This window comes from Xenopus tropicalis, chromosome 5 (genome assembly GCF_000004195.4).
Source record: "Xenopus tropicalis strain Nigerian chromosome 5, UCB_Xtro_10.0, whole genome shotgun sequence".
Taxonomy (NCBI): Eukaryota; Metazoa; Chordata; class Amphibia; order Anura; family Pipidae; genus Xenopus; species Xenopus tropicalis.
This window is the reverse complement of record NC_030681.2, coordinates 119,886,098-119,912,510: the sequence shown is the minus strand read 5'-3', so window position 1 is coordinate 119,912,510 and position 26,413 is coordinate 119,886,098. Positions and strand designations below refer to the sequence as shown.

General features: G+C 40.0%; 1 protein-coding gene across 3 annotated transcripts in view; it reads right to left on the bottom strand.

The window, feature by feature from the left end:
* u2surp (U2 snRNP associated SURP domain containing) overlaps window positions 1–23,433 on the bottom strand; it is a 39,197-nt gene extending 15,764 nt beyond the window's left edge. The window contains exons 1-14 of one of the 3 annotated variants that reach the window (XM_012962813.3): window positions 23,134–23,433; window positions 19,059–19,163; window positions 18,231–18,345; window positions 18,001–18,131; window positions 17,293–17,360; window positions 15,176–15,270; window positions 13,979–14,017; window positions 13,816–13,898; window positions 10,537–10,702; window positions 7,712–7,923; window positions 6,529–6,572; window positions 4,695–4,799; window positions 3,948–4,014; window positions 1,222–1,385 (exon numbers count right to left, since the gene is read on the bottom strand). In XM_012962813.3, the coding sequence (XP_012818267.1) occupies window positions 1,222–1,385; window positions 3,948–4,014; window positions 4,695–4,799; window positions 6,529–6,572; window positions 7,712–7,923; window positions 10,537–10,702; window positions 13,816–13,898; window positions 13,979–14,017; window positions 15,176–15,270; window positions 17,293–17,360; window positions 18,001–18,131; window positions 18,231–18,345; window positions 19,059–19,163; window positions 23,134–23,289 (1,550 nt within the window). In that variant the 5' untranslated portion in view covers window positions 23,290–23,433. Of the gene's footprint in view, window positions 1–1,221; window positions 1,386–3,947; window positions 4,015–4,694; window positions 4,800–6,528; window positions 6,573–7,711; window positions 7,924–10,536; window positions 10,703–13,815; window positions 13,899–13,978; window positions 14,018–15,175; window positions 15,271–17,292; window positions 17,361–18,000; window positions 18,132–18,230; window positions 18,346–19,058; window positions 19,164–23,133 lie in introns of those variants that run through there. The other 2 variants (NM_001142212.1, XM_018093811.2) reach the window with 2 other exon arrangements.
* Between the last annotated feature and the right edge of the window lie 2,980 nt (window positions 23,434–26,413).

The window sequence follows — 26,413 nt, the reverse complement described above, 5'->3', positions numbered from 1 at the left end:
TTAAAGACAAATGTAAATACACACACGGTTCGAGTTTCGCTCCGATATGCTCACATAAACGTGCTTCCTTCTTATGTTTATGTATATTGGTTAATAGTATGAGAATACTTTTTGGCCCATAGATGGCGCTTTTGATAAAGGTACACAGGTAAAAATTACGTCATCAATGATGGATTATTTCAAGACTGGAGGACGTGAGATTCAGCCAATGATTGCCCCTGACGAAGTCACGTATGTGCCGAAACGCGTAGGGGGGGGGGGGGTCTGGGCGATGTCACGTGGGAGCCAGTTAGTCAGCTGAGGTAGTGGCACGATTTGAGAGTAGACGGCTCTTGATAGCCGCAGCAAGAAGCAGGGGAGGCGGTTATTGGGGCAGAGGCAAGACCCACGGCTAGCCTGTGTTTGTAACTTAGGCGGCTCATGATAGCCACGATCAGTGCTGGGGTGGCAGTCCGCGAGAGGGGTGTAGGCGCCTGTAGATTTTCTGTTGAACTCAAGAGGCAGCTCCTGATAACCACAATCAATGTGGGGATGGTGGTTGGTGAGAGAGCGCGTCATGCATTTGATATAACGGTGCGATCCGTGATGGGTGTACCTGCACTATTACCTGCCTCTCTCCTCTCTAAGATGCTACATTACCCCTGAGACGTATATATGTACTTACTTTTGGTGGCTGACTGCTTAAGTCCCCACCAGTTTGTATGTCACTAACTTTTGTATGTAACATAAGTATTCCTCCCCGAGGGATTTGTATATAAGCTGACTGCGGTCATTTGGAACAGTGCTCTACATAAGCATCCCTCAGATATTTATTTGTGGGTATACACAGGAACTGTAAATATATCTAATCGACTCCGGAACATCAGCCCTTACTAATCATGCTCTGAAACTGAATCCTGACCAACTAATGATGTAAATAGATGAACTCTGAGCATCCATGCCACTGGTTGACATGGATTAATGAACTTTGAATCGTCACAAGTGTATATAGATATTTATTTTAATCAGACATGAAATAAAAGTTATGTATTAACCATTCAGATGAAGCACAAAAACTTTTTTCTGTTTTTCGATTATTGACGAAGGGTGGGAGACACCTTGTGCAATCTGACTCTGAGTATACACAGAGTGTTGGAGTACTTCCCCTGTTAAACCTTTCTGATAAAGCTTACTTAGTTTTTACCTTTCCTTCTCCTTTGAACACAAGATAAGAGAACTTACTCTTCCTTAAGGGAGCCCTTTTTGATTGGTTCTTCTACAAAAGGCTCAGCTTCCTGCTCTTCAGCCATTCCATGCAGGTATGGATTCAAGGGTGGAGGTCTCCAGAATGAGCCATTCTTGAACATTCTGAAGTCTTCTGTTCTCCATTTTGTTGGGGAGTCCCCCTAGGAGGATCAAGTGTTTACCAAAGGATATCATGACACATAAACCGTTGTTCAGTAATATTACATGTAAATGTGATTTGTCTGTTCTTGTCCCAATCTACCTGTACCTTAGGCACCAAACTTACTGTACTACATGTAAGTAGCAAGCTTTAAGTGCCAGATACTTAATAATATGACTAAATAACAAAAGCTATCTCCCATGTCCATATTACGGAAGGATGTTAAGGTATAAAGCAGTATACGCCCTTTATAAACAGTAGTTCAATGTAGAGTGTGCTGAGCATTATTTTTGTTTTAATTAAGTCACTGTTTTCAGAGAAGAAACAAGTTAAAAAAAACTCTACATAAGCTGCTCCTTATCTCAAAGCCTGCAGCTTAAAGGGCATCTATCACACTCAAACTGTTTCTCCCACCAGAGGTACTGGCTAATAGAGCCCGCACTCTAGTTAGGGGAAACAATAGCTTTTATTTTGGAAAATATAGCCCCTGCCAGCACTAGGCTGCCCACACAAAGAGGGAGCTCCCAGAGCAAGCAGCCATGTGGTGATACTTACATGTGCATAATGAGCGAGTGCCACAACTCGCTCTGCATGCGCATGCTTGTGACATAGGAGGGTGAATCGCATCCACCGGGAGCTCCCTCCTGGTGCGGGCAGCCTAGCAATGGTGAGAGCTGTGTTTTTAAACAAAAACTAATGTTTTGCAATAAACAAGCAATATGTGGCACCCTATAAGCCCACAGCTCTGGTAAGGGAAATAATTAGTGGGCGATAGGTGCACTTAAAGGTTCTTTATACAGAGCTCATTCTTATCTTGAGTGCTTTGCCATTGCTTATGATTTTCAGCTTGGACAGTGGATGGCAAAACCCCATTCTGTAAGCTTTAACAGAAATTACTTGGGCCCTCCCTGAGCACTTTGCCACCAAGCAAGCTGAAAATCACGTGTAATTAAAAACAGTAGAATTTACACCATGCTAAAAAGGCTGAGAACTCCAACTATTAAAAGCACCTTCCTCTAAAAGTAAGGGTTTTGCAGCAAAGCAATATAAAATATAACTTAGAATTCTGACAACGGGAAAAATACCGAAGTCATACAAGACTCCAGTTAAAGAGATACTGACATCAGAAAGTAAATCTTTTTTTTACATCTCTCATAACATTGTCTTTGCAAGAACTTTATAATTTTGCCATAAAAATATTTGCCTGAGGCATTTACATAACCTGTCTGATCCCCCGTGTTCCTCTATGAGGGGGCGGCCATATTTGTCTGTTAGCATTAGAAGCTATAACTGACAGGTTGGAAAGGGACAGTCAGGTTGGAAAGGGACAGTCAGGTTGGCAAAGCAGTCAGGTTTAAGAACTTCCAAGTAACGATTACTTACAAAATCAAACCCGTCAGCGAAAAACCGTCAACACGACCTATAGGTAGCTTTTTATGTATATTCATATTTTGAAAAGTAGTTTTTTCATGTCAGTATCACTTTAAAGAGTTCTTAATTTTTTTGTGTTTCTATCAGGGTAGTACAAATTTAGACACAAACACAAAGGACAGCACCAAACTAGTATGTTTTATTTTATACTGCAAAATCTATATAAATAAATTAGAGTTTCTATTCTCTACAATATTTCCTGTTATGCTGGGGGACTACCTAACACCTTTCATTGTGCCAAAGAATCTACAGAGCAAAACCTTTAGACCATTCGAAAGAAGGTAACATTGATGGAAGAAGTTAAGCATATTCAAAAGGAAGTAAATGAGTCACTTTCAACATACCATGTTTAAAGGAAAAGTATTCCCCCTTTTTGGCATAAGTTCAGTGAATAGGGCTTAAAGAAGAAGGAAAGGCTAAGTCACTTGGGGGGTGCCAAAACGTTAGGCACCCCCAAGTGACTAATCGCTTTACCTCAGGCTGGTGCTCCTGTTAGGAAAAAACCGCACCAGACCGGGGTACCCGCAGGGAGCGTCTTCTCTTCCTTCTTCACACTCTTGTGCAGTAGAGTGAAAAGCCAGACTTTAACAAAAAAAAGTTGGCTTTTCACTCTGCTGCCCAGGGATTTTGACAACAAAAGGAAGCACTCACTGCAGGTACGGTTTTCTCCTAAGAGGGGCACCAACCCAAGGTAAAAGGTAAGCTATTAGGTCACTTGGGGGTGCCTAACATTTTGGCACCCCCAAGTGACTTAGCCTTTCCTTCTCCTTTAAGCTGAACATAAATTTTGCCTATCATTTTAATCACAAAAAAAATATGACTTCTGCTATTTCTTGAGCTTAACAGGGCAAACGGAATGTGGCATTACTACATATTTATACATTACCAGAGTTCCTATAATCCCCCTGCATAATGGACTTCTGTTTATCTGTGCCCGGGTAATCTAATTATCTACACTGAAAAGAACATGCAACACGTATCATCTTCCTGACAATATATTTATTATTATCTATTTTAGGCCCTCCTCTCAAAGTTACACATACATGAAAAGCATGTTACATGAACTGCAACATAGTCTATGCCTAAGAAAAAAAAAGTATTTGTGGTCCATATTGTATTTCTAAATGTTTACCTGTAATATTGAATAGAGTTTCCACCTGTAATAAACATGAGCAGGAGCCTGATTTTCAAACAGAAACCTGACCGAAATAAAATTTGAAAAAAAAAAATTACAACTAAATAAGGAACAATTACATAAAACAGCAATTATAAATCACAGTTGTAGCGATCAATGTGAAATAAAAGCTAAAGATTACAGAGTTTTTTAAACAGTAAGTGACTAAATACTAATAGACTAGTAGAACTAGCTTGTACAAAAGTCTATTTTGTCCATTAACATGCATATCTGAAAAGCTTTTCCATATTAACAGGTACAGGTATGGGACCCATTATCCAGAATGCTCAGGACCTGGTGTTTTCCGGATAAGGGGTCTTTCCAAAATTCAGATCTCCTACCTAAAGTCTGCTAAAAACATTAAATAGTTTAAATTAAACCCAATAGGATTGTTTTGCCTCCAATAACGATGAATAATTTCTTAGTTGAGATCAAGTATGTGTTTTATTATTACAGAGAAAAGGGAAATCATTTTTAAAAATCTGAATTATTTAATTAAAATGGAGTCTATGGGAGATGGCCTTTCTGTAATTTGGAACTTTCTGCATAATGGGTTTCCGGATAAGGGGTCAGATACCTGTAATGATTTCAGAAAAAGAGAGATACTTTTTGAAGGCACACGATTTTGTTGTTATTCTAAGGCATAACTAAGGCAATCATAGCGTAGGTTTTATTTCCTACCCATGTTAAAAAGCAAACACTTACCTAAACATTGGATTGTTGATTTCTCTGTTCATGATCATAGCTTCAAACATTGGCCCTTCACGCACCACAAACTCGATCATCCGATGTATCAAAGCGAGTAAATTCCTACAACGACAGTACAGTTAAAGAAAAATGTATTCAGACCTAACAACATTGTGTTCAGAATTTAAAGTAAAGATTTCTAGTCCTATATAGGAAATTGCAACATCAAGGAAAACCTTAAGCTCTAATAGAAGTGGGGGATTCAGTCCCTCTAACACACAGGTAATACATTAGTCTTTCCACTAGTAAATGGCAGAGACAGCCTTTAAAAGAGAAGGTTTAATATTTTTCCTACTCCACACAATCATTTAATTCTTAGCCACAGGGGTACATCAGCTAAAATATTTAGCAATGCAATTTTTAATAAGCAAAAACTTAACAAAAAAAGTAAAATATGCAGTTTCTAACGCTAAGAAATTTCAACTTTGTGGTCATAACTTCAAAATACATTCTTCCATCAAATTAATTGGGCAAGATCCAAAGTCTTCATGAACACAGTTGGTACTGTGTGTTCTGGAATTGTAAGGAAAGACCTTATAGAACTAAAGCTTATAAAAACATATCTTTTGGTAAAGCTTACTTTGTATTCTGAGAACTAGGTGGAGAAGGGATGATTAAATGTGCCCACGACTCAAGGATTTTGCCTCAGTATTCATATCATGTATGGTTAACACCCATTCAAGCTTACACACAAACGCACACAACAAAACAACCCAGAAAGTATCAAAATACAATATTTAAAAAAAATGCTAACCATAAGAGTAAAAAAAGCATTCTGTAAAAAAAATTTTCCTAGAAGAAATCAGGAATTCTAAATTAAGCTGGTGCATTTAAATCTTTTCCATTAAAGTAAAAATAAAGCACCAATTTGCTGAAAATAACCAGCTGTTGTCTCTAATGGATAAGAAATATATATTCCACACTAGTATACTAGACTTTAAAGAAATACCTTCCTATATCTGGTAATACAGGTATGTATACTAAAAACTAGTGTGAGCAGAAAGAGAAATGCACTAAAGGCTATACATTTGGCCAAACATTATGTATAGTGTTTCATTTATTACAACAACCACATTTATTGGAGCCGATCGTACCAATGTCTGGTCAAAATACTTTCCCAATCCATCCCTTGATGTTTTCCTTGTCCCCCGCTGCCGCAGACAGTTCAGCTGTGGTGTTTCTCACCAAGGCCAATGTCAAAGGTCATTTGAGATTAAATATTTGTGTCCGATTTACTTTTAAGCAAGGTTGTACTTTTCATCTTGAATAAGAGACTAAGCTTTACTGAGCAAGAGTATAAATCACCTAAGCTAGCCTGTTGCTGCTAATCACTTTTAAGCTCATGTAAATTAATCATGCTAACTGCAATTAACTTAGGTAATATTTGTTGTCATTTCATAAAACTTTGAACACAGCTTTTAATAAAAGGTAATCAATAAATATCCAGTTTGGGGAAAGGGGACTCATAATATTTTGATTTAACAATACCGGATATCTTAGTTAAATAAGCAGCAACTCTAAGGCATTAATTAATTTAGTTGATTATATCTTTACAACACAAGAGGGGGGGAGTAGGTGTAGGGAAAGAAAACCAAAACAGCTGTCTGCAGAAAAAGCTAAAAAGGAAAGTAGGTAAAAAAAAAAATAGAAAATAAAAAAAAAAATCCTGCAAATAAGAACTTTTGCTCAGTGAAGCAAAAATCACCTCCTCAAGACCATCAACCAGCTTGCAATTCCGTAGGGGGTTATTTTCTATATTCATATCAGTAATAATAAAAGAAAAAAAATGTACCTTTCTGTTGGGATAACCACTTTGACTATGGCTTGCGACAGAGTCTGTATATGAAGTCACATCAGATAATAAACATAGAATATGTGAGTATTGTTAACAAGTAACAAGCAAAATAATATACATATGCATTAAAGACTATACATCTAGCACTCAAGATCTGACGTTACTTTTGAAAGTTTATAGTACACTGGATATTGAGCTTTTGTGTACCTGACAATTACTTGGTGAGAACCATTTACTATAATTCACATTAAAGGAACCAACTACCATTAGGTACTACACTGACATTATGCTGAAGTGGTGGCTCTGAGTGAGTGATACAGTTGTGTTATTCTACCCCAAATTAACATTCATCAATGCTAGGTTAGATCAATATTTATCAAAATTATTTGACAGAATTGTCTCAAAAATTTGTGAGACACCATTATATACCACATGATGTATATATAAAAAATATGACATTATTTAATGAGGCATTACTCATAGAAACTGCTTTAAACGAATATCATGTTACGCATTGGGTGAATAGAAAGGAAATATAACAGAGAAAAGGTAACACACCATCTTGCAAAGTTTGCTTCAGTATGAGTGGATATAGCAATCTGACATCTATTAAATGAATGACCAAACCGCCCCCCCTATCAGGTCTCTGATTGGCATCTAACAGGGAATACATGGATTGAACTCAGAGTATATAGTGTTTCCTACAATTTATTTAGAAATAGTGCTAAAGTTAGGCAGAAGCTGTTAAATGCAAATGTAAGGGAATTACTCTAGTTTTAACCAATCCAAATACTCATTCTTCTCTCCTGCATACATCCATACACATTATCATTTCTGCAGTCTAGTTTTAAAAGCTGCCAAACCATTTTACTACCTTAGAAGGCCATCTGAAATTGCTTATTGACATTCAACTCCGCTTCTAGTAATTGCAGCACACCAACTACTCAGCACAACACAAATTAACTCAAGATACCACTACTTTACAAGACATCGTAGATTTAAAAACTCCTGAGATCTACATGTGAAGATAGCCTAACTTAAGATATGTAAGACACAATGTCTAAAAAACTATATACACTAAATCAGAAGCACTGATAAAAATTGGCTGTCTATATATGCACAGCGACACACCATTTCAACAAAAATAATTAACAGCTAATAATTTTGCTGTCTTAATTACCTTCTCAAATTCCTCTTTATTTTTTGGAAGTGGCATCATAGGAGCATTGGGGTTCTTCAGTCTCTCTCTAGGTTGGGCATTAAATGGAAGACCAGAAGGAGGGGGTGGAAGGGTGTGTTCCATCATGGATGGAGGAATATATATTGGATGTGGAGGGATAGGTACAGCCTTTCCCCATCCCAGTTTCATCTCAAAATTCATAACCATTTTCCCTGTAAATAGAAAAAGGGCAGTGAACAGATAACTGGTGTAAAATTTGTTTATGTTAAAATGGACTAAACATACCTGGACAAGGGGAATACAGTAGGTCTGTTCCCTTGTTATCAATCGTCACAATTTCCCAGCATATATGAATTTATTTACAGGAGTGAAAACAGTCAAACCAGTCAAGCATTCTCGATGTACCTCAATGTAATGAAGCAAAGGCTGCTTATTCAAAAACATTTGCATTATCTGAGACTAGGAACATTGCTTAGTACACACAAAAACCTACAACTTACATTCATCTTGCTGACATTTATCTTAGAGAGTACATGCCAGTGACATACGGTACTTTGCTGGGTTCTACATGTCTACATGCACCTCACACTTTTCCCAGTGAAAATTTATGTACAGGTATGGGACCTCTTAACCTGGAAACCAGATATCCACATAGTTTAAAATTAAGGGAAGGTTATTTCCCATAGAGTTCGTAAGTAAATAATTGAAATGTATTTATTTCCTCTGTAATAATAAAACAGTACCTTATACTTAATGGTAACAGAATTAGTAGAAATAGTTATTGAATGCAAAACAATCCTGTTGAGTTATTTAATATTTAAATATCTTCAGGAGGCTTTCCGAACAGCAGATCCCATACTTGTATACATTGCATTGCTGTGTCCTATGCTTGAAGTAAATTAAGCCAATTCTCATATTTCATTCAATATCATATGAAGGCACTGGTGTTTATTCATACACATAACCAGATCTTAGGCCATAATATTCTATATAGGTTATTTTCTACTGTCTTTTGGCTAGCAACTTAAGAACACAGAAAAGACATAACAAGAGCATACCAAGAAGCATAATTCCAACTCTATAACAGTGTTCAACCTGCTTCTGGAAGGGATGTCCTGTTTCCCCCCCCCCATATTAGACTAGAGAGAAAGATTTAACGTTAAGTTATACAAAAAAAAAAATCTCCTTTTCGCTTATGTCTAATGGGGGACTTGGGAACCACTAGGACTTACCAAAGCAGTCCCCAATATTTAAGGGAGGGAAAAACAAGTATTAACCTTTCTTCGGCTGTGACTAAATCCTGGAGAACTTTCCTACCAAACTAGCCTTGGCAGAGGAATACACATTAAAACGATAGAATTTTGTGAAAGTATGGACTGAAGACCATGTAGCCGCTCTGCAGAAGCGTCATTCCTCTATATCCACGAGGTACTCAGGGGCCCTGGTTGAAGGAGCTTTGACCTGTGCCAGGGGACTTCTGTGAGAGGCCACATATGCCTGATGGATTTACTTCCTGATCCATCTAAATATTGTGGCTTTTGCCGCAGCTGTCCCCTTATTGACTGAATATCTATGTATGCTCTGTGGAAGTTCCATGGAGACGTCATCACATCCACCCCTTCTGCTTTCGGATCCTAGTATCTAGAAAGGAAGCGTAGGACCTTTGCGTTGTGATGAGATGCCATGAGGTTGATCTCTGGTTGTCCCTATCTGTGTACCAGTATGTTGATCACCTCTGGTAAAAGCTCCCATTCCTGGGATTCTGAACTGAAAGGTCGTCTATCTCAGCTGGAATTGCCACCAGGTGTGCTTGCCCTGCTCACCCACACACACTCCCTTAGGAAGCTTTCCAACTGTCCTTGAAGGCTTCTGCATCGGGTACCAACAGTGCGGTATTCTTGGACAGTCTGGACACCGGGGCGTCAACCTTGGGGGGAATAATCCACTTTTCAACAAAAGTCTTTGGAAAAAGCGTGTGAAAGGGAAGCTCTTCGAGAAGGCTTAAATTTCTTCTCCCGAGCAATACATTCTTGGATGATTTTCCCTGGTTGAAATTAAGCTACTGGTTTAAGCTGCCACTTAGTGGCGGAGAGGTTTCTGTAGGCTCCGGTGCTGCTTCCCAAGAAGTGGGCAGTGTGTCCAAGGTGCTGTGTGGCAGGCACGAATAAGCAGAGAGAAAGCATCTTATCGGGTGCACTTCAAGACCTGGAAGTTTTATGCCTCCCCTACTGCCTCGTGTTCCTCCCCCATCACCAGGTGAAAAACCAGTCTGTGTGGTCTAACTGTATTGTAAGACTGTCGACCCCTGCAGAGGTATCCCGCATTGGGGGTTAACTTCTGGAGTCCAGGTGTGGCCCTAGCTCCTGTCTCACCCGTTGTCAGTGCTACTCACTGACCGATGTAGTTCCTGCGTGGGGTCACCTAGAGACCAGGTCCTACCTCCTATTCGAGGATACTGAAAAGAACTGAGCAGGATGGATTAAACAAAGGGTATATATGGAAGGAGAAGATGGAGTTCTTGTTTGTGTCAGGGTCCTGCCTCCTGGTAGAAGCTTAACTCAGTGGTTCCTGTGTCCCCCAAAAAACATAAGAGAAATAACAAAAATAATATTCCCCCATAACAAAGAAAAAACTCTGTACAGGGTACGGTCTGATAAGTCTAATAACCAACCAAAACAGGCAAGGCTGTATAAGAAAAATCATGTAACTTTCTAGAAAATTGAGGCCAACAAGTTGGTTGGTTGAGACATGTGAAAAATGTATACATCATGCATAACTGTCCTTTTAACATATATTTGCAGTTCTGTTAACACCTTACTACCTACCATTCAAGTTTTTTAAAGCTCTTTCAGCATCCCTTCTGTTCATGAAAGCTACAAAGCCACAATTTCTCTCTCTTGCCCTCTCCTCATCTGTTCGCGGCCACATAATTTTGACACTAGCCAATGGGCCAAAACGCCCAAATTCCTGACAAAGCATTTCTTCATTCATCTGGTGGTGCATGGAAACAAAAATAGAGTCAGAGTTGGTGGCTCCCCCGTGGTATTGTATGCAGAATGAAAGCTTCTTAGAATTATATTTACTTTATTTATGCAAAAAAATTTTTAAGGCTTGTCATTTTTGACTAGAGGCTGCTTACAGTGCACAATTCAGCAGCTGCAGTAATTCAAAATAACACTAACAATTGCAATATTTGTCTGTCCTTTTCTGCATGATTCTCTAATAACAATGTAGCAGAAATAAGCTCACCAAAACTATTTTGCAAAATATTTTTTAGGATTTTTTGAAGGACTATCAAATGGCTTCTGCAACATTTCTTCTTTCAACAAGTAAATATTTTTATTGTTTTAAAAGTTAAACAAAATACTGAATCACTGCTTACAGGACAAGAACAAGTATCACAGGAGGGTGCCAGTAAGTTAGCTTAATTATAATAATCATTAACCATAAACCTAAGGCCAGTGCATATATTATTAGCATATTATTAGTATTATTTCTGCCAGCACCATGCTACCAAATCTACCATACTGCACATTCATGTGATCCAGGATGAAGGAGGGAATTGTGTGGATATATTAACAAAATTTTCTCTATTTCCTATTTTACAAGAAATATAACACAGCCCAATGTCATATTTAGCAAAAAGGAGCATGAACATGGGGTTTAAGGTTAGCAATAGTAATCAGTAGGATTACTGCACTGCCCAGTAATTTACACTTCCTTTGTCCTTTTAATTTATAGTTGCTTTATATTTTGCATTTCATTTAATATTCAGGGTTTATGATCTATTTTAACACATAATAAACAATGGGAAAGTAACCAGAAGAGTGAGATGAACTAAACTCCTCTTTAGACAATTTAGTAATAGCAATGTGTCAGTATTATGGGTTTTAGCTCATTACAAATATACTACTAAAGGCTATAGAAGGCAGTAAATATTCTTAATCTCAAATTGTCCGCACTCTCTTTAAACATCAAAACTCTCTCACATGGTTGGGTGCTGCATATAGTTGTATTAGATATCTCTCACCGAAATACATCAAATTGACGATTCGGTCCTGGTCTGGGAACTTAATCAAGATGTTACACACAATGTGATGATAGATATAGATATATATACAAAAATGAAAGGTACCGCACTCACAGGACTTAAGAAGATCAAAATTTTATTTTACTTACAGGGTTGTATCTAACGTTTCGGCTGCCACTGCAGCCTTTCTCAAAGACAAGAAACAAATGTGAAGGTGCACCTTATAAACGCAATATGGCGGGAAATAGTGACGTCATAAAGTGAAAAAAATCACTGTAAACATTACAACACAACTTGAGGTAAAAACGTAATAAAGTAAAATCAACACACACACAAAGACAAGGGGAGAGTGCGCAAACATAAAGGTTTAGGTAACAATGAGACAACAACATAGACACCCTTTGAGTCAGTGATCCGAAGTATACAGTAGCTCAACTACAACTCGCTGCTTTTGGGACTAGTGCAGTTAATAGTTGTAGTCAAAAAGTAGCCGATCGTGCTCAGGGCAGAGTTACTGCCTACGTGCCAGAGGAAGGGCTGGAACACCCCTTAAATTGGGAGCACCGTAAGAAAAGAAACAAGAGTACGGTTTCTTTTCTTACGGTGCTCCCAATTTAAGGGGTGTTCCAGCCCTTCCTCTGGCACGTAGGCAGTAACTCTGCCCTGAGCACAATCGGCTACTTTTTGACTACAACTATTAACTGCACTAGTCCCAAAAGCAGCGAGTTGTAGTTGAGCTACTGTATACTTCGGATCACTGACTCAAAGGGTGTCTATGTTGTTGTTAAATTGGGAGCACCGTAAGAAAAGAAACAAGAGTACGGTTTCTTTTCTTACGGTGCTCCCAATTTAAGGGGTGTTCCAGCCCTTCCTCTGGCACGTAGGCAGTAACTCTGCCCTGAGCACGATCGGCTACTTTTTGACTACAACTATTAACTGCACTAGTCCCAAAAGCAGCGAGTTGTAGTTGAGCTACTGTATACTTCGGATCACTGACTCAAAGGGTGTCTATGTTGTTGTCTCATTGTTACCTAAACCTTTATGTTTGCGCACTCTCCCCTTGTCTTTGTGTGTGTGTTGATTTTACTTTATTACGTTTTTACCTCAAGTTGTGTTGTAATGTTTACAGTGATTTTTTTCACTTTATGACGTCACTATTTCCCGCCATATTGCGTTTATAAGGTGCACCTTCACATTTGTTTCTTGTCCTTGAGAAAGGCTGCAGTGGCAGCCGAAACGTTAGATACAACCCTGTAAGTAAAATAAAATTTTGATCTTCTTAAGTCCTGTGAGTGCGGTACCTTTCATTTTTGTATACATTACTGCTATTTTTGGTCTGCACCCAGGCAATGTTGTTTGCTTTTTCGTGAGTGCCTGTTGCAGCATTGAAGATTTATAGATATATATATATATATCATCACATTGTGTGTAACATCTTGATTAAGTTCCCAGACCAGGACCGAATCGTCAATTTGATGTATTTTTATAATGGACATTAATGGAGTGCGCAGTACTTTCGGTGAGAGATATCTAATACAACTATATGCAGCACCCAACCATGTGAGAGTTTTGATGTTTAAAGAGAGTGCAAACAATTTGAAATAGATATATATATTTGTCCCTGAGGAAGAGCACAGATTGTGCTCGAAACGTTGGAATTTTTTCAATAAAACCACTTTTTCTTTTGTATCAAGTCCCTGTGTGCGGCACTCTTTCTACTATATTTTTGTTTTTTGACCTGCACCAAGGGCATTTGGACTTGTATAGGGTGTGCTCCTCCCTGTATAATTATATATATATATATATATATATATATATATATATATATATATATATATATATATATATATATATATATATATATATATATATATATATTTGCTATTACCCTCAGATTGTAAGCTCTTTTGGGCAGGGCCCTCTTCCCCTCTTGTATCGGTTACTGATTGCTTTATATGTTACTCTGTATGTCCAATGTATGTAACCCACTTATTGTACAGCGCTGCGGAATATGTTGGCGCTTTATAAATAAATGTTAATGTAATGTAACCCTCTCTAACGACACATTTCTCACCTGAGGATTGATATTCCCAAGATATAAATTAGTGGTGCTTGGATCTCCAACATCATGTGACCCAGGTGCATAATCATCAAGGGCTGAAATAAAAAGAAATAAGAATTTGTTACAGGGTTAAAACAAATGATATCATCAATTTAATTTAAAGTAAACATGTTACCACCAGAAGATCTGCTTCTTCGTGAAGATGGTGTGTCCACTGTACAAGAAAAAAAATATAAGTTATTGCAACAGCAAAATCATAATTTTGTAGTAATTAGTTGAACCCAATACATTGTAAAGGTGAGAAGAAAATACATTTCTACTGTATAGAGCTTTTGCTAGTATAGAACATTTGCTAGTACTTATTCTAATAATTAGGGCTTATTCTCATGAGGGGGTCATCATGAATTTTGAAAATTACTCACACAGCAATTCCCACACATTTTCAAGATGAAAGGTGACAATAAATGTGCTTACAATTTAAAAAAAAAGGAGTTTTTCAGCCATTTCTTAAATATTTCAGGGAATAATACCCTGTGCATGCCACAGCTATTAAGCTATTGGCTCACAGTGTATTCTACATTGATATTTATTAGCCAGTGTAAATCATCAACACTGATTTCATGCAAACTGGTCAGTGGTCAGCCACGAATTTGCTGGTGGCAGGCTGTATCCACTGAACTAATGACAGGCTCCTCAGCCAAATGATCTTTACAGGTATGGAGGTGATCATATAAAAGTAATAGTGTATGGTGCACGTGAAGGGAACAGATCTCTCCAAATTATTACTTTATTACCTTTGACTAGAAGCACAATCGAAGTACAAATGGTTATCATTCAGAAACGCACCCGTTGTTCCAGATGACAATAAAAGTCACTTGCTTTTTATTTAAAAACACCATCATTGAGGCAACAATAAATGAGCTTGTGCTAACAGTCCCGCACCAGGAGAAGACTACCAGTCACAGGTCTGCCCTTAAACAAGGTTTAATGAACTGCAGTTCCCCGACAGGTCCATTTAGCTACTAGTTGTCCTTCTACTAGGCAGCAGTGACATATTTCTAAATTTAATGCCAAATATGTATCTTTGTAGAACTGGAACAGAAAAAAAAAACCCTCCAGGCCAGTGGCGTACCTAGATGTTACTGGACCCTATTGCGAATTCAATTTACGGCCCCCATAACGTTAGTAAATTGACCTTTTCTACCAAGATATTTTGAAATTTCTCATTTATTTAGGGCCCTTCTGGCTCCAGGCTTGAAATATTTACACTATAAAACATGAAAGTATATACATAACACATAATATTTGCTTAGGAGCCCCCTGCAGCAAAAGGGGGAAAGTGCAAGTGTACAGTGGAGAAGAATTTACTTACTTAATCTCCGTTGTGTATCTGTGTCAGTTTGAGGGGGTTCAAATCTGCTTGTTCTACCTTTAGTTTTGTGACGTTCATCCCTCTCCTCCTGGATTCTGTCATGAATTAACATTTGGTTACAATAAATGCTTCTACTACAATTAGTATCCCAACTGTAAATATTTTACCAATATTGTGGGTGCATGGCATACAAAATTATTCAAAACCAATATACAAGTTTCAGCTAAATCAAATAAAAATTAAAGAATGAAATTAACACAAACAAGATTCCTTTGGACCTGTAATTAGCACCAAATAAAAGCTGCTGTTCATCAAATGTTAAAACGTTAGGCTGATGCCACACGTGGCGTTTTTACGCTGCGTTTTTTTTTCAGCCGAAAAACGCCGCACAAGCCACACAGCCCCTGACTATGGCGTTTTTCAGCCTAGTACTGGTGACGTAGCAAATCCCTTTCCCATGGTGCTAATAGTGCAAAATAGTAAAAAACGCAGCGTATTTCAGCTAGGTCTGGCAGCTGCTTTTGTGTATACATAGGAATAGCTTGCTGTGCAAATGTACTGGCGTATTTCAGCCAACGCTTAAAAAATCCGTGCTAAGGCGTTTTCTAGCGTATGTACGCATTGTGTGGTTTGCCTCAAGTCTTTTCAAGTTATTTCTATGGATGATGATATCGGGCGTTTTTCAGCCGCTGAGATAATTAGAAAATACGCAGCATAAAAACGCCACGTGTGGCATCAGCCTTAACTAAACAGCAATTGTTTATGTTAGCAGAATATGCCAGTGCAAATATTAAGCTGTGTGATTGTGCATCTGCACATATTCATGATACACTAGTAAAGTAAAAAACACAAGGTTCCTGAAACACAACATTATACAGTTTTCTGCATTCAAGTATTGTTTGTGCCATTTGTCTAACTTTTTTGAAGAAAACTTTGGGGCAATGATTTAGTGTGAGCATGAAAACACAGTGGTATGCTATATTGGCAATGATTTTTCCTTATTGTGTCTATATGTTGGGTTCATAGGTGCTGGTTCATTATACATGCTCATTATATATGTTTTTAGAAATGTTATTTGCCAGTTTTGCTAAATATGTTTAAAGGGGTTGTTCAACTTTGAGTTAACTTTTAGTATGTTGTAGTGAGCTATTCTGAGCCAACTGCAATTGGTCTTCATTTTTTATTATTCGTGGTTTTTTTTTTTTTAATTATTCAGCTTTTTGTTCAACAGCTCTCCAGTTTAGAATGTTAGCAACAATCTAGTTGTTAGGGTCCAAATTAATTTAATTCCATATGAATAGGAGAGGACCAGAATAATAATATAAGTTATATAAAGTAACAACATTAAAACTGTAGCCTCACAGAGCAATATTTTTTGGCTGCTGGGGTCACTGACCCCAATTTGAAAGCTGCAAAGAGGGCAAATAATTAAAAAAAATAGTTAGAACTGACAATTCTATAACATACTAAAAATTAACTTAAGGGTAAGAACCGCTCCAAAGAGGCTTTCCACCAGCAACAATAGGAGTCGCCTGCGGAAAGCCCTTTGCATCGCTTCGGTACTCTGAAGCCATGCAAAGTTTTCGCAGGAGGTAACTTCTCATGACTTTGGATTACCGCTCCTTTTTGGAGCGGTTTGTCACCAGTGACAGCAGAGATCTATTGCAGGTGACTCAACCGGTCCGTGGGTTCTTACCCTAAAGGGGAACCACCCGGTTAAGGAGATAATTGCATGCACCTGTCACAGACTCATCTAACAGATTTTTCTAGAGAAAGTAAAAAGCCTTAACAGAAAGACCAACAAAGGGGTGGAGCATTGCCTGATCTGGCTAGCTAACTGACTAACCAGGCAGATCCGAGTGTGCTTTGTGCACGGTTTTGTTTATCATTTGATAAATAACAGGGATAGCCTTCATGCCTATGTTCATATTAACACTAACTGCAAAGTATAAATGTAGCTAAAAACAATTTATTTCCAAGCACAGGTAAAATTAAACAATTTCAATGACAGGAGCAGGCTACTTTCAGTGCCATCATCACACCATGTCAGCCGGAGAGAGAGAGAGAAGGATGTTGTTGTTCTGCAAACCTTAAATACCTAATAAACAAATACTTACTGCTTCAGTTCTTCTTTGAAAAGTTCCAAATTACTTTTTTTCTTTTCTTTTTCCCCTTTCTTTAGAGGCTGAAAGCAAAATTATGAAGATTTCATTCTATACTAATGCAACGCACAAAAGCAAGAAATGTATCAAAATATGAAGAAAAATGCACTCAAATGAACACTGCTCAGTGGCATGCTCCTTGCACAATAAAAAATCAGATAAAAAAGAAGCTCAATTGTATGGGCACGTGTGACTAGATTTCCCTAGAAGCTCAACCTGTTGGGGTAATATTTGTGATAAGCCCTTATTTCCTGTCCTAAACATTCTTGGAACTACGGTCGAAAGGCCAATACAACAATAATTTTGTATCTGTAACTTCATTAGCAACAAGTAGGTCACTTGACCAACTATGGAGCATCAACAGGATCGTGAACTAAGAAGTGCCAAAACCATTGAACATATAGGACAATATCATACCCCCATTCATTATCAAGACACAGAGATTCTTCTGAAACTATAGGGGTAGGAAAGCACCCTAAATGTTATTTAGAAATTATAAATAAAAAAAAAAAATTAAAAATATTTAAAAGTGAATAGAATGCTGACATAAGAATGCCAGCTTATTGTGGATGTTATTTACAAGTTTTCTTAAAACTTATTTTCAGGGAAAAAGCATCACATAATTACACAGGTGAGAAAAAACAGCTCAGATCCATGGCTTACAGGTTTTTTTGGTTCACCAAGAATAATCGGAGGTGGGGGTCTCTCGTTGCTAGACTGCTGGCTTTTGGGTTCTGAAAATCGTGAAGAAGGCTTATATAATTTTCCTCGCTTTTCATCTGCTTCATGTTCCTCTGTATAAAAAAAATATTAGTGAGGATAAACATTTTACCATAAAATTCAAATAACATATTTATAATAATTGCCATAAATACAGTGCCAAGATAATTTACCTTTTGTGGCATTAACAATCCCTCCTCTTACAAATGTTTTCACTTTGCTGGCATCACCTCCTTCAAACGCAGCAAGAAATTCTTCATAAATCTCTGCGGCAGCTTTTTCATCTTCCTGTGTGCATTAAGAATCTGATTAGTTTGATCTTAGAACAAGAACAATCCTGATTAAGTCGTCGTGATTGACTTTACTGAATACATATTTGGACGCAGCCAAATCCCACCTAAAATATTTGACCAACGCCACAATTTCTATTTGTTTTTATTCTGTAACATAGCAGAAAACACAGATTGCTGCAGTAGCAATTAGCTACTTATGCATTTTAAAATTAACTAAATATATAATTTAGATAGGGGTGCCCTTAAATATGCTTTTAACTAAATCTATATACAGGTATGAAGATCCTTTAACCGGAAACCCGTTATCTAGAAAGCTCCGAATTACTGAAAGTCTGTTTCCTATAGACTCCATTTTAATCAAATAATCCAGATTTTTAAAATTGATTTATTTTTGTCTGTAATAATAAAACAGTACCTTGTACCTGATCCCAACTAAGATATAATTAATCCTTATTGGATGCAAAACAATCCTATTGGGTTTAATTAATGTTTTATTGTTTTTTTAGTAGATTATGGTATGAAGATCTAAATTACGGAAAGACCCCTTATACAGAATACCCTTGGTCCTGGGCATTCTGGATAACGGGTCCTATACCTGTACAGAGATATTATATATATATATATATATATATATATATATATATATATATATTTATAAAACTAAATATGCTTGTCAACAGGGGCATAAAAAAAAATTAACAAACGTACCTTTTTCTTCAGCTCATCTTGCTCCTTCTTGCTTAATGTTCTTTTAGCAGCAGCACTCATTTTCCCAATACTGAAGGATTTAAGTTTACTTTCTAAAAAAGATTGCTGACAGGGAAAAAACATATGAATATATTTTAATTTCATTAAAAATGTGGCATGTATGTTGGCACACCATATTTTGCTCTATAATCAACAAAATATCAAAGACCTTTTATTTTAGTTTCCTTAAAAGTTCTTTTTGCGCTTCTCTGCACATTCTTACCTTCGTCATATAGGGGTACAGAATGCTTAAAGGCCAATGATACTGACCAATTAAATTTTTTTTGAGAATATTTTAAATGGAGGTTTCAGCACTTCATGTTTGTTAAGGACATCCAGTATCCACCCCACTTTAACAAAAATCAGAACAAGCAGCAAACCATATCTGAACAACTAAGTTGAAAAGGAAAAGACCATTGGGGAGATACTTTCAGTGGTATGTACAAAAATTCAGTGTAGTAGGACTAATTCCAGCTTACTGAAAATTCAGGGAATATGATAGAACACTAGAAATTAAAGAACATAGCTGCTTCAGAGAGGTCAAATCTGGCAAAATCTGCACCCATGTTAAATATCAAAGCAAACACTAAACTGAGGGCCCTTATACACCATACAAAAGACACAAAAAAAGCAGAGTACACTTGTGGTAGGAGAGTTAAGGTGGCCACACGCATTACAATTACGATCTTTCCTAAGACCATCGAAAAGATCGTTATTGCTACGTGTATGGCCACCTTAAGTTTAGCTGCTATCCAACAAAGCAGCCTATCCAAATAAACGCCTTACAGTGATGCCAGATAACTGGCATGCATTGCAGAAATCACCCATATTGCCCAACCAAATAGGGCTCTGTGCCATGTTTACATTTGAATTCCTAGTAAACCCTCCCACAAAAAAAAAAAAACCCTCCCAGCAACTAATCGCGGCAACTTTCTCAACATAGGTTACTGTATAAGTCGCTGCGATTAATCGCGTGCAGTTTTTCACTGCGACTTTTTGAAAAAAAGCCCATCAACCTAAGCATGCTTAACTACAGAGGATGCAGATCTTGTGACTGCTAGGGGTCCAACAGAGCACTGACTGATAAGCAGTTCATTAGAAAGGTACAAACGTACACAAATCCTCAGATTGAGAGAAATCCCTGATGGTCTACCTCTGATTTGCATGGAGTACCCCCCCCCAATTACCCCCAACTGGTTCCATGTTGAAGTGATCGATTTTGGTACTTGAAATTCCACTGCTTTCCAAAGAATGTGTGCACTGCCCATGGGTCTCCTCCTTACAGCAAGCAGATGCACCTATTGGGGTAAAACGAAGCACAGGAGGTGCAGGGTAATACAACCTGCCGTCTGGTTGGGGGAAACAAAACCATTTGAGAATGGCTGTTCCCAGCGGAAGCTCCCTCCTGGTGTGGGCAGCACAGGGCTGGCTGGGGACTTTAGTATGCCACATCTACAGTGGGGGGAAATATTCCAGTGATCGGTGCTCTTTAAGCAAATAAAGGTGTGAGAAGGCAGGCCATGGGTTGGATTATTTCCATGGAGGCTTGGTCAGAGTGGGCAGCAGAAAAAGTCCCAACCTGAAGAGAGATTTAAGCTGGAGAAAACATAATGGCGATGCAAAGATTCTCTGAAACCAGTTAGATTTACCTCCCAAAATCCATCACTACAGCATAGAATAAGTTGTGGGAGGGACTGAGTGACTGCCAGCCTAAGGGGTCTCTGAGGGGTCGTTTGTCTACTTGAAAATATGTGTACGTACGTACCTGTTACACATATATACATCTAGTTGTTAGGCCTCAGTGACACTAAAAAAAAAGCGTACGAAAAAGCCATGCAAACGCGAAAAAAATTGGCGAATGAACGCTCCGAGCGTTCGTGTCTTCATAAATCTCCCCCTAAGACTTGCGACCAGTTGTTTAGGCATTTGGGTAGGTTAGAAAATTTTGGTCTGATATGACGATATCCTTGAGGGACCTACAATGCATTTCTGGGAGGTCACTTTGGTACAACTGTTGACAATTATTTTATGTTCAGACCACCCTCCAATGTATTATTTTAGTACTTTACCCTACAATTTAAATCTGAATGTTAGTTTTAGATCGATGCATTAAAACAGGGATCCCCAACCTGTTTTACTCGTGAGCAACATTCAAATGTAAAAAGAGTTGGGGAGCAACACAAGCATGAAAAAGGTACCTGGAGGTGCCAAATAAGGGCTATGATTGTCTATTTGGAAGCCCCTATGTGGAATGGCAGCCTAAAGAAGGCTCTGTTTGTCTTTTCACTTGGTTTTATGCCACCAAAACTTGCCTCCAAGCCAAGTTATCAAAAAATGAGCACCTGCTTTGGGGCCACTGGGACCAACAGCCAAGGGGTTTGGGAGCAACATGTTGCTCACGAGCTACTGGTTGGGGATCACTGCATTAAAACATATGATGTTTTCGGAAGTTGACTAAAATCTGAACATGTAAGGTCAGCAGGGTTGCCACAGAATAACTGCCACCAGCCTTAGACCCATAAGAATCCTAAACCTTTTAGGTTTCAATGCATACTGTACTTCATTGTGCTCAACAATGGGTTTCAGCAAACATCCCACAAGCAAAGCCATCAGGAAAGCACTGATTAGACATACCTGCAGTTAAATAATTGATCTAGTTAGTGCTACGCAGGTAAAAGCACCCTTTTATACCCCTTGAGGCAGCCGTATAATTTAAGGTGGCCAAACAGATCCCAAACAAGGGTGGCCACACAAACAGATCCCAAACAAGGGTATTTTTGCCCAACATGATGACCATTTGCAGGACCAAATCAGCAGGTATCTGATACTGAGAATCTTGGCAGTTGACTGTATCAAAGCCTGAATGTGGTTCCCTTATGTCATCACAGAACAGCGTTATGATTAGTTTGATTTGGCCCTGTATATGGGAGTCATTTGGTGACTTTAGGCAGAATGCTGGAAGTGCCCCATATATGGGCCCGTAGGTTGCTGTGTGGAGAGGCCAAGTGAGCAGATTTTTTTGGCCCATGTATGGGCTTTAGAATACACCACATATTGTCATCTGAATATTATGAAACAAATTAACAAAAAAAACAAATTTTCTTCAGAAAGAGGGATGAAAAGTATGAAACCTGGAGGGAGATGCACACGGCTTCATAGGTACCACTTGTTTGTTTGTTTACTAGTATAAATATACATGGCCCTCTATGTTGTCGGTTTGGAACCTGATTAGATCCTACGTTTGTTGAAAAAAAGGCACTAGGAATTGGATATATTATTTGCTGTCGAGCTAAAACCCTCTGAAAGCCTATGTGAGATGTGCCTCCTACAGTACAGAAAGTCGCAGTTAGTTGTGTTTCCTGCAAACAACTGTGGCATCCATGTCCCTGGCTTAGGCCGTAAAGCAAGCAGCTTGGCTGGAATATCATATACCAGAAACTGCACTCCTACAACTTTCTACATACACTGCCCCGGGCCTTGGAACTAACGCTACTGGAGCGCCAAAGAATCCTCCCAACCCTCCTCTCTTCTGTTCTAGCCAATGCGCGGCACCGCTTTGCCTCACGGAAAGCTTGCCCGGCGCTACAGAAAGCTTGCCCGGCGCTACAGAAAGCTTGCCCGGCGCTACAGAAAGCTTGCCCGGCGCTACAGAAAGCTTGCCCGGCGCTACAGAAAGCTTGCCCGGCGCTACAGAAAGCTTGCCCGGCGCTACAGAAAGCTTGCCCGGCGCTACAGAAAGCTTGCCCGGCGCTACAGAAAGCTTGCCCAGCACTAGGCCGCCTACTGCACGCTAAAGGTCCCCATGTGTTGCTGGAATTGCCCCATTGCTAAAGCCGGAACTGCAGGCCCATAACAACCCCAAAGCCAATGTACATGAGCCTCCCCAGGAGACCAGGCCTCGACTCCTGCGCACATCGCTGAGCCAGGCCTGCGGCTTCGCATCTGTGCCAATACCCGTACCCTCCCTTCCCTGAGCGCCACAAACAGAAGCTATATACAAACAGCACAGCGCCGGGGCATCCCAGTAAGCGCTCACCTTTTGCCCCGCTCGTTGCGAGCCGCCAGACGTCTTCTCCGCCATCTTGCGTATCTCCGCCTCCTCCCGGCCGAGCAATCGATACCCGAGAGCTATGAATGTGAGTAGGCGAGAGTTCGCACGCTGAGAAGGCTGGATAATGGATTTCCGAAACATTCAGCAAGACCAATTGTTAACTGCGTCACTTTTGCGACGTGCTCCAGAATTGTGTTTTGTGTGATTGTCGCAGTGATGATATGAGCTTTACACTGTGTCTTTTACATGTATTGTGGCGATTTCACGCAGGCATTCGTTTTCTCATGTGCATTGATTAATGCAAGTAATATGTTATAATGCCGGAGTATTCTGCTGCCGCATTTCATTTGGCTAGTGACGTTGCAGCTTTTCTCTGTAGCAGAAATATGTCCCTTGTGCCATCGGAGAAGTGACTGAGCTGCTGCAACGGATCCGTTTAAAACGCGGTAACCTGTAGGATATTATTATTATTTGGAGATGTATCAGTGGTAAGGTCCCCCCATTTGTATAAAGTGGTATGGTCCATCCACATCAAGTGGTACAGACCTCACACCTGTCCACATCAGGTGGTTTGGTTCAAACCCTCCCATCCGCATGAAGTGGTACAGTGCATAACCCACTCCACATTAAGTGGTTATGGTCTACACCAGTGCTGTCCAACTTCTGCGGTGCCAAGGGCCGGAATTTCTCGCATACATGGTGGAGGGCCGCTAATGGAAGTCACTTTTGACCACTCCACTTTTTTAAACCACACCTATTTTATCACAATGGTGGTAGCGCAGCAAAAACCCAAATGCTTGGTCCTTACTGCGGGAATATCTACTGTCATTCAAATGTAAAAGAATTATATTATGTCATATTAATATATACCCTGAAATCCATATGCCTCCTCCTCCCCTGTGGATAGCATAGCAACCCCCAGCACATAATTACACACCTTAGGGATCATTTAATGGCTATTTCCAACTGCTAACAAACTCCCAAAACAAACCCTTGCCATGTTCACCTCCCACAGGCAGCATAAGGCAGGCAGAGTATGGCACACACAGGCAGCTAAGGGCAGGCAGAGTATGGCACACACAGGCAGCATAGGGCAGACAGAGTATGGCACACACAGGCAGCACTCTGCCTGCCCTACCCTGCCTATGTGTGCCATACTCTGCCTGCCCTACCCTGCCTGTGTGTGCCATACTCTGCCTGCCCTACCCTGCCTGGGTGTGCCATACTTTACTTGCCCTATGCTGCCTGTGTGTTCCATACTCTAAATGCCCTGTGCTGCCTGTGTGTGTCATACTCTGTCTGCCCTACCCTGCCTGTGTGTGCCATACTCTGCCTGCCCTACCCTGCCTGTGTGTGCCATACTCTGCCTGCCCTATGCTGCCTGTGTGTGCCATACTCTACCTGCCCTATGCTGCCTGTATGTGCCATACTCTGCCTGCCCTACCCTGCCTGTATGTGCCATACTCTGTCTGCCCTACCCTGCCTGTGTGTGCCATACTCTGCCTGCCCTATGCTGCCTGTGTGTGCCATACCCTCCCTGCCCTATGCTGCCTATGTGCCATAATCTGCCTACCCTATGCTCCCTGTGTGTGCCATACACACAGGCAGCATAGTCCAGGCAGTGCCTACAATGTCTGAGGTGTGAACAATGGGGGTGATTACAGCCTGAGCCTGAGGTGTGAACAATGCAGTGGTTGACCAATGCAAGGATTAAAAAGTGTGAACAACACAGGGGATTACATTTTTAAACAATACAGAGGGATTACAGCCTGAATCTGAGGTGAGAACCATGCAGGGGGCCAGTTAATCTCAGTACTGATACCATTTAAATCTTACTCAAAGGTAAGCCATCAAAGCAGCCAGACAGGTGGGGGGCCACACAGAGGGGGGTCACGGGCCGCCAGTTGGACAGCACTGGTCTACACCATAAAGTTGTGCAGTCAGCCTCTGTCATCAAGTAATATGGTTTGCCCCCTATCCTTGTAAAGTGTTACTGTAAGCGCCCCCCCCGTCTCCAGAATGTGGTCTATGGAAAGTGGTATCGTCCGCCCCCATCATCCACTTGAAGTGGTACTGTCTGCCTCCATTGGTGGAAAGTGGTACAGTCCATCCATGGGAAGTGGTACGGTCTGCCCCCTGTCCACAGAAACTGGTACAGTCCTCCCCCCCCCACATCAAGTGGTACAGTCTGCCCCTTTCCTCATCAAGTGGTAGTGTTTGCCCCTATCTGCGCAAGTGGTACAATCTGCCCCCATCCACATAAAGTGGTACGGTCCACACCCCAGTCCGCATAAAATGGTATGGTCCTTCCCTGTCAGTGTAAAGTGGCACAGTCTGTTTGTGACTATGAAGAAACTATTTTACACCAGTTTTACCACGACTTTTACTCTGAAAAGGGCTATTCTGTGAATTCCCCAGTGTGTCTTAGTTAAAAGAACTGTGTGGTGGAAAGCAGCACCCATAAGCACTGAGAATCCTGCTGCTGTGATGAAGCAAGACGGTGGTAGTGGTATGTTGTGAGGGTGATACTCAGTGGCAGGTACTGGGAAAGCGGTGAGGTTAGCGGGCAGCTGGAAAGCCTTCAGTTTGCAGGAGACAAAACTGGGATGAAGGAAGGTAAGGCCAAGACCTCAGTCTGACTGAGAATCTGAATCAATGCATAAAAACTGCTGTTTTACTAACAGTCCCCGGCCAACCTGCGTATTTTAGCCTAGCAGGATTAGAAAAACCTGTAGGATCCAGGCATGCAAAGCTGGTAGAGACTTACCCCAAAGGATTCATGGTTGCAATTGCAGTCAAAGGGGATTTTAACTTTTGGGTCACAGAACAAAAAACATTTTGTAACTTAAAATGTTAGAATGTTGTGTAAATTAAATGTTAAAAATCCCAATCCTGATTGTAATACAATAAAATGCAGAGAAGTCCAAGGGGGTGAATACTTGTGCAGTCATACTGTAAATGCACCATTTCTCGCACATGTAAGGGGGACACAGGAACAGTGGGGTAAAGGGCCCCTCCCACCAGGAGACAGGACACTGCAGTGACGTAAGAATTGTACCCACTCTTTCTCCCTTTATCCCCCCTTCTCTGCGATCATTGTCCTCATTACAGGAGGTTAGGACTGGCACCTAGAGGGCCCTACACAAGGACAGCATCAGATGGTGATTAGTACCAACACCTGGGGGTGGGACCTGAGCCAGTCTTCTGCCTGTCAGCCCCCTCCAAGGGATACCCCTCTCCAATGCCCTCAGGTTTGGTCGGCAAT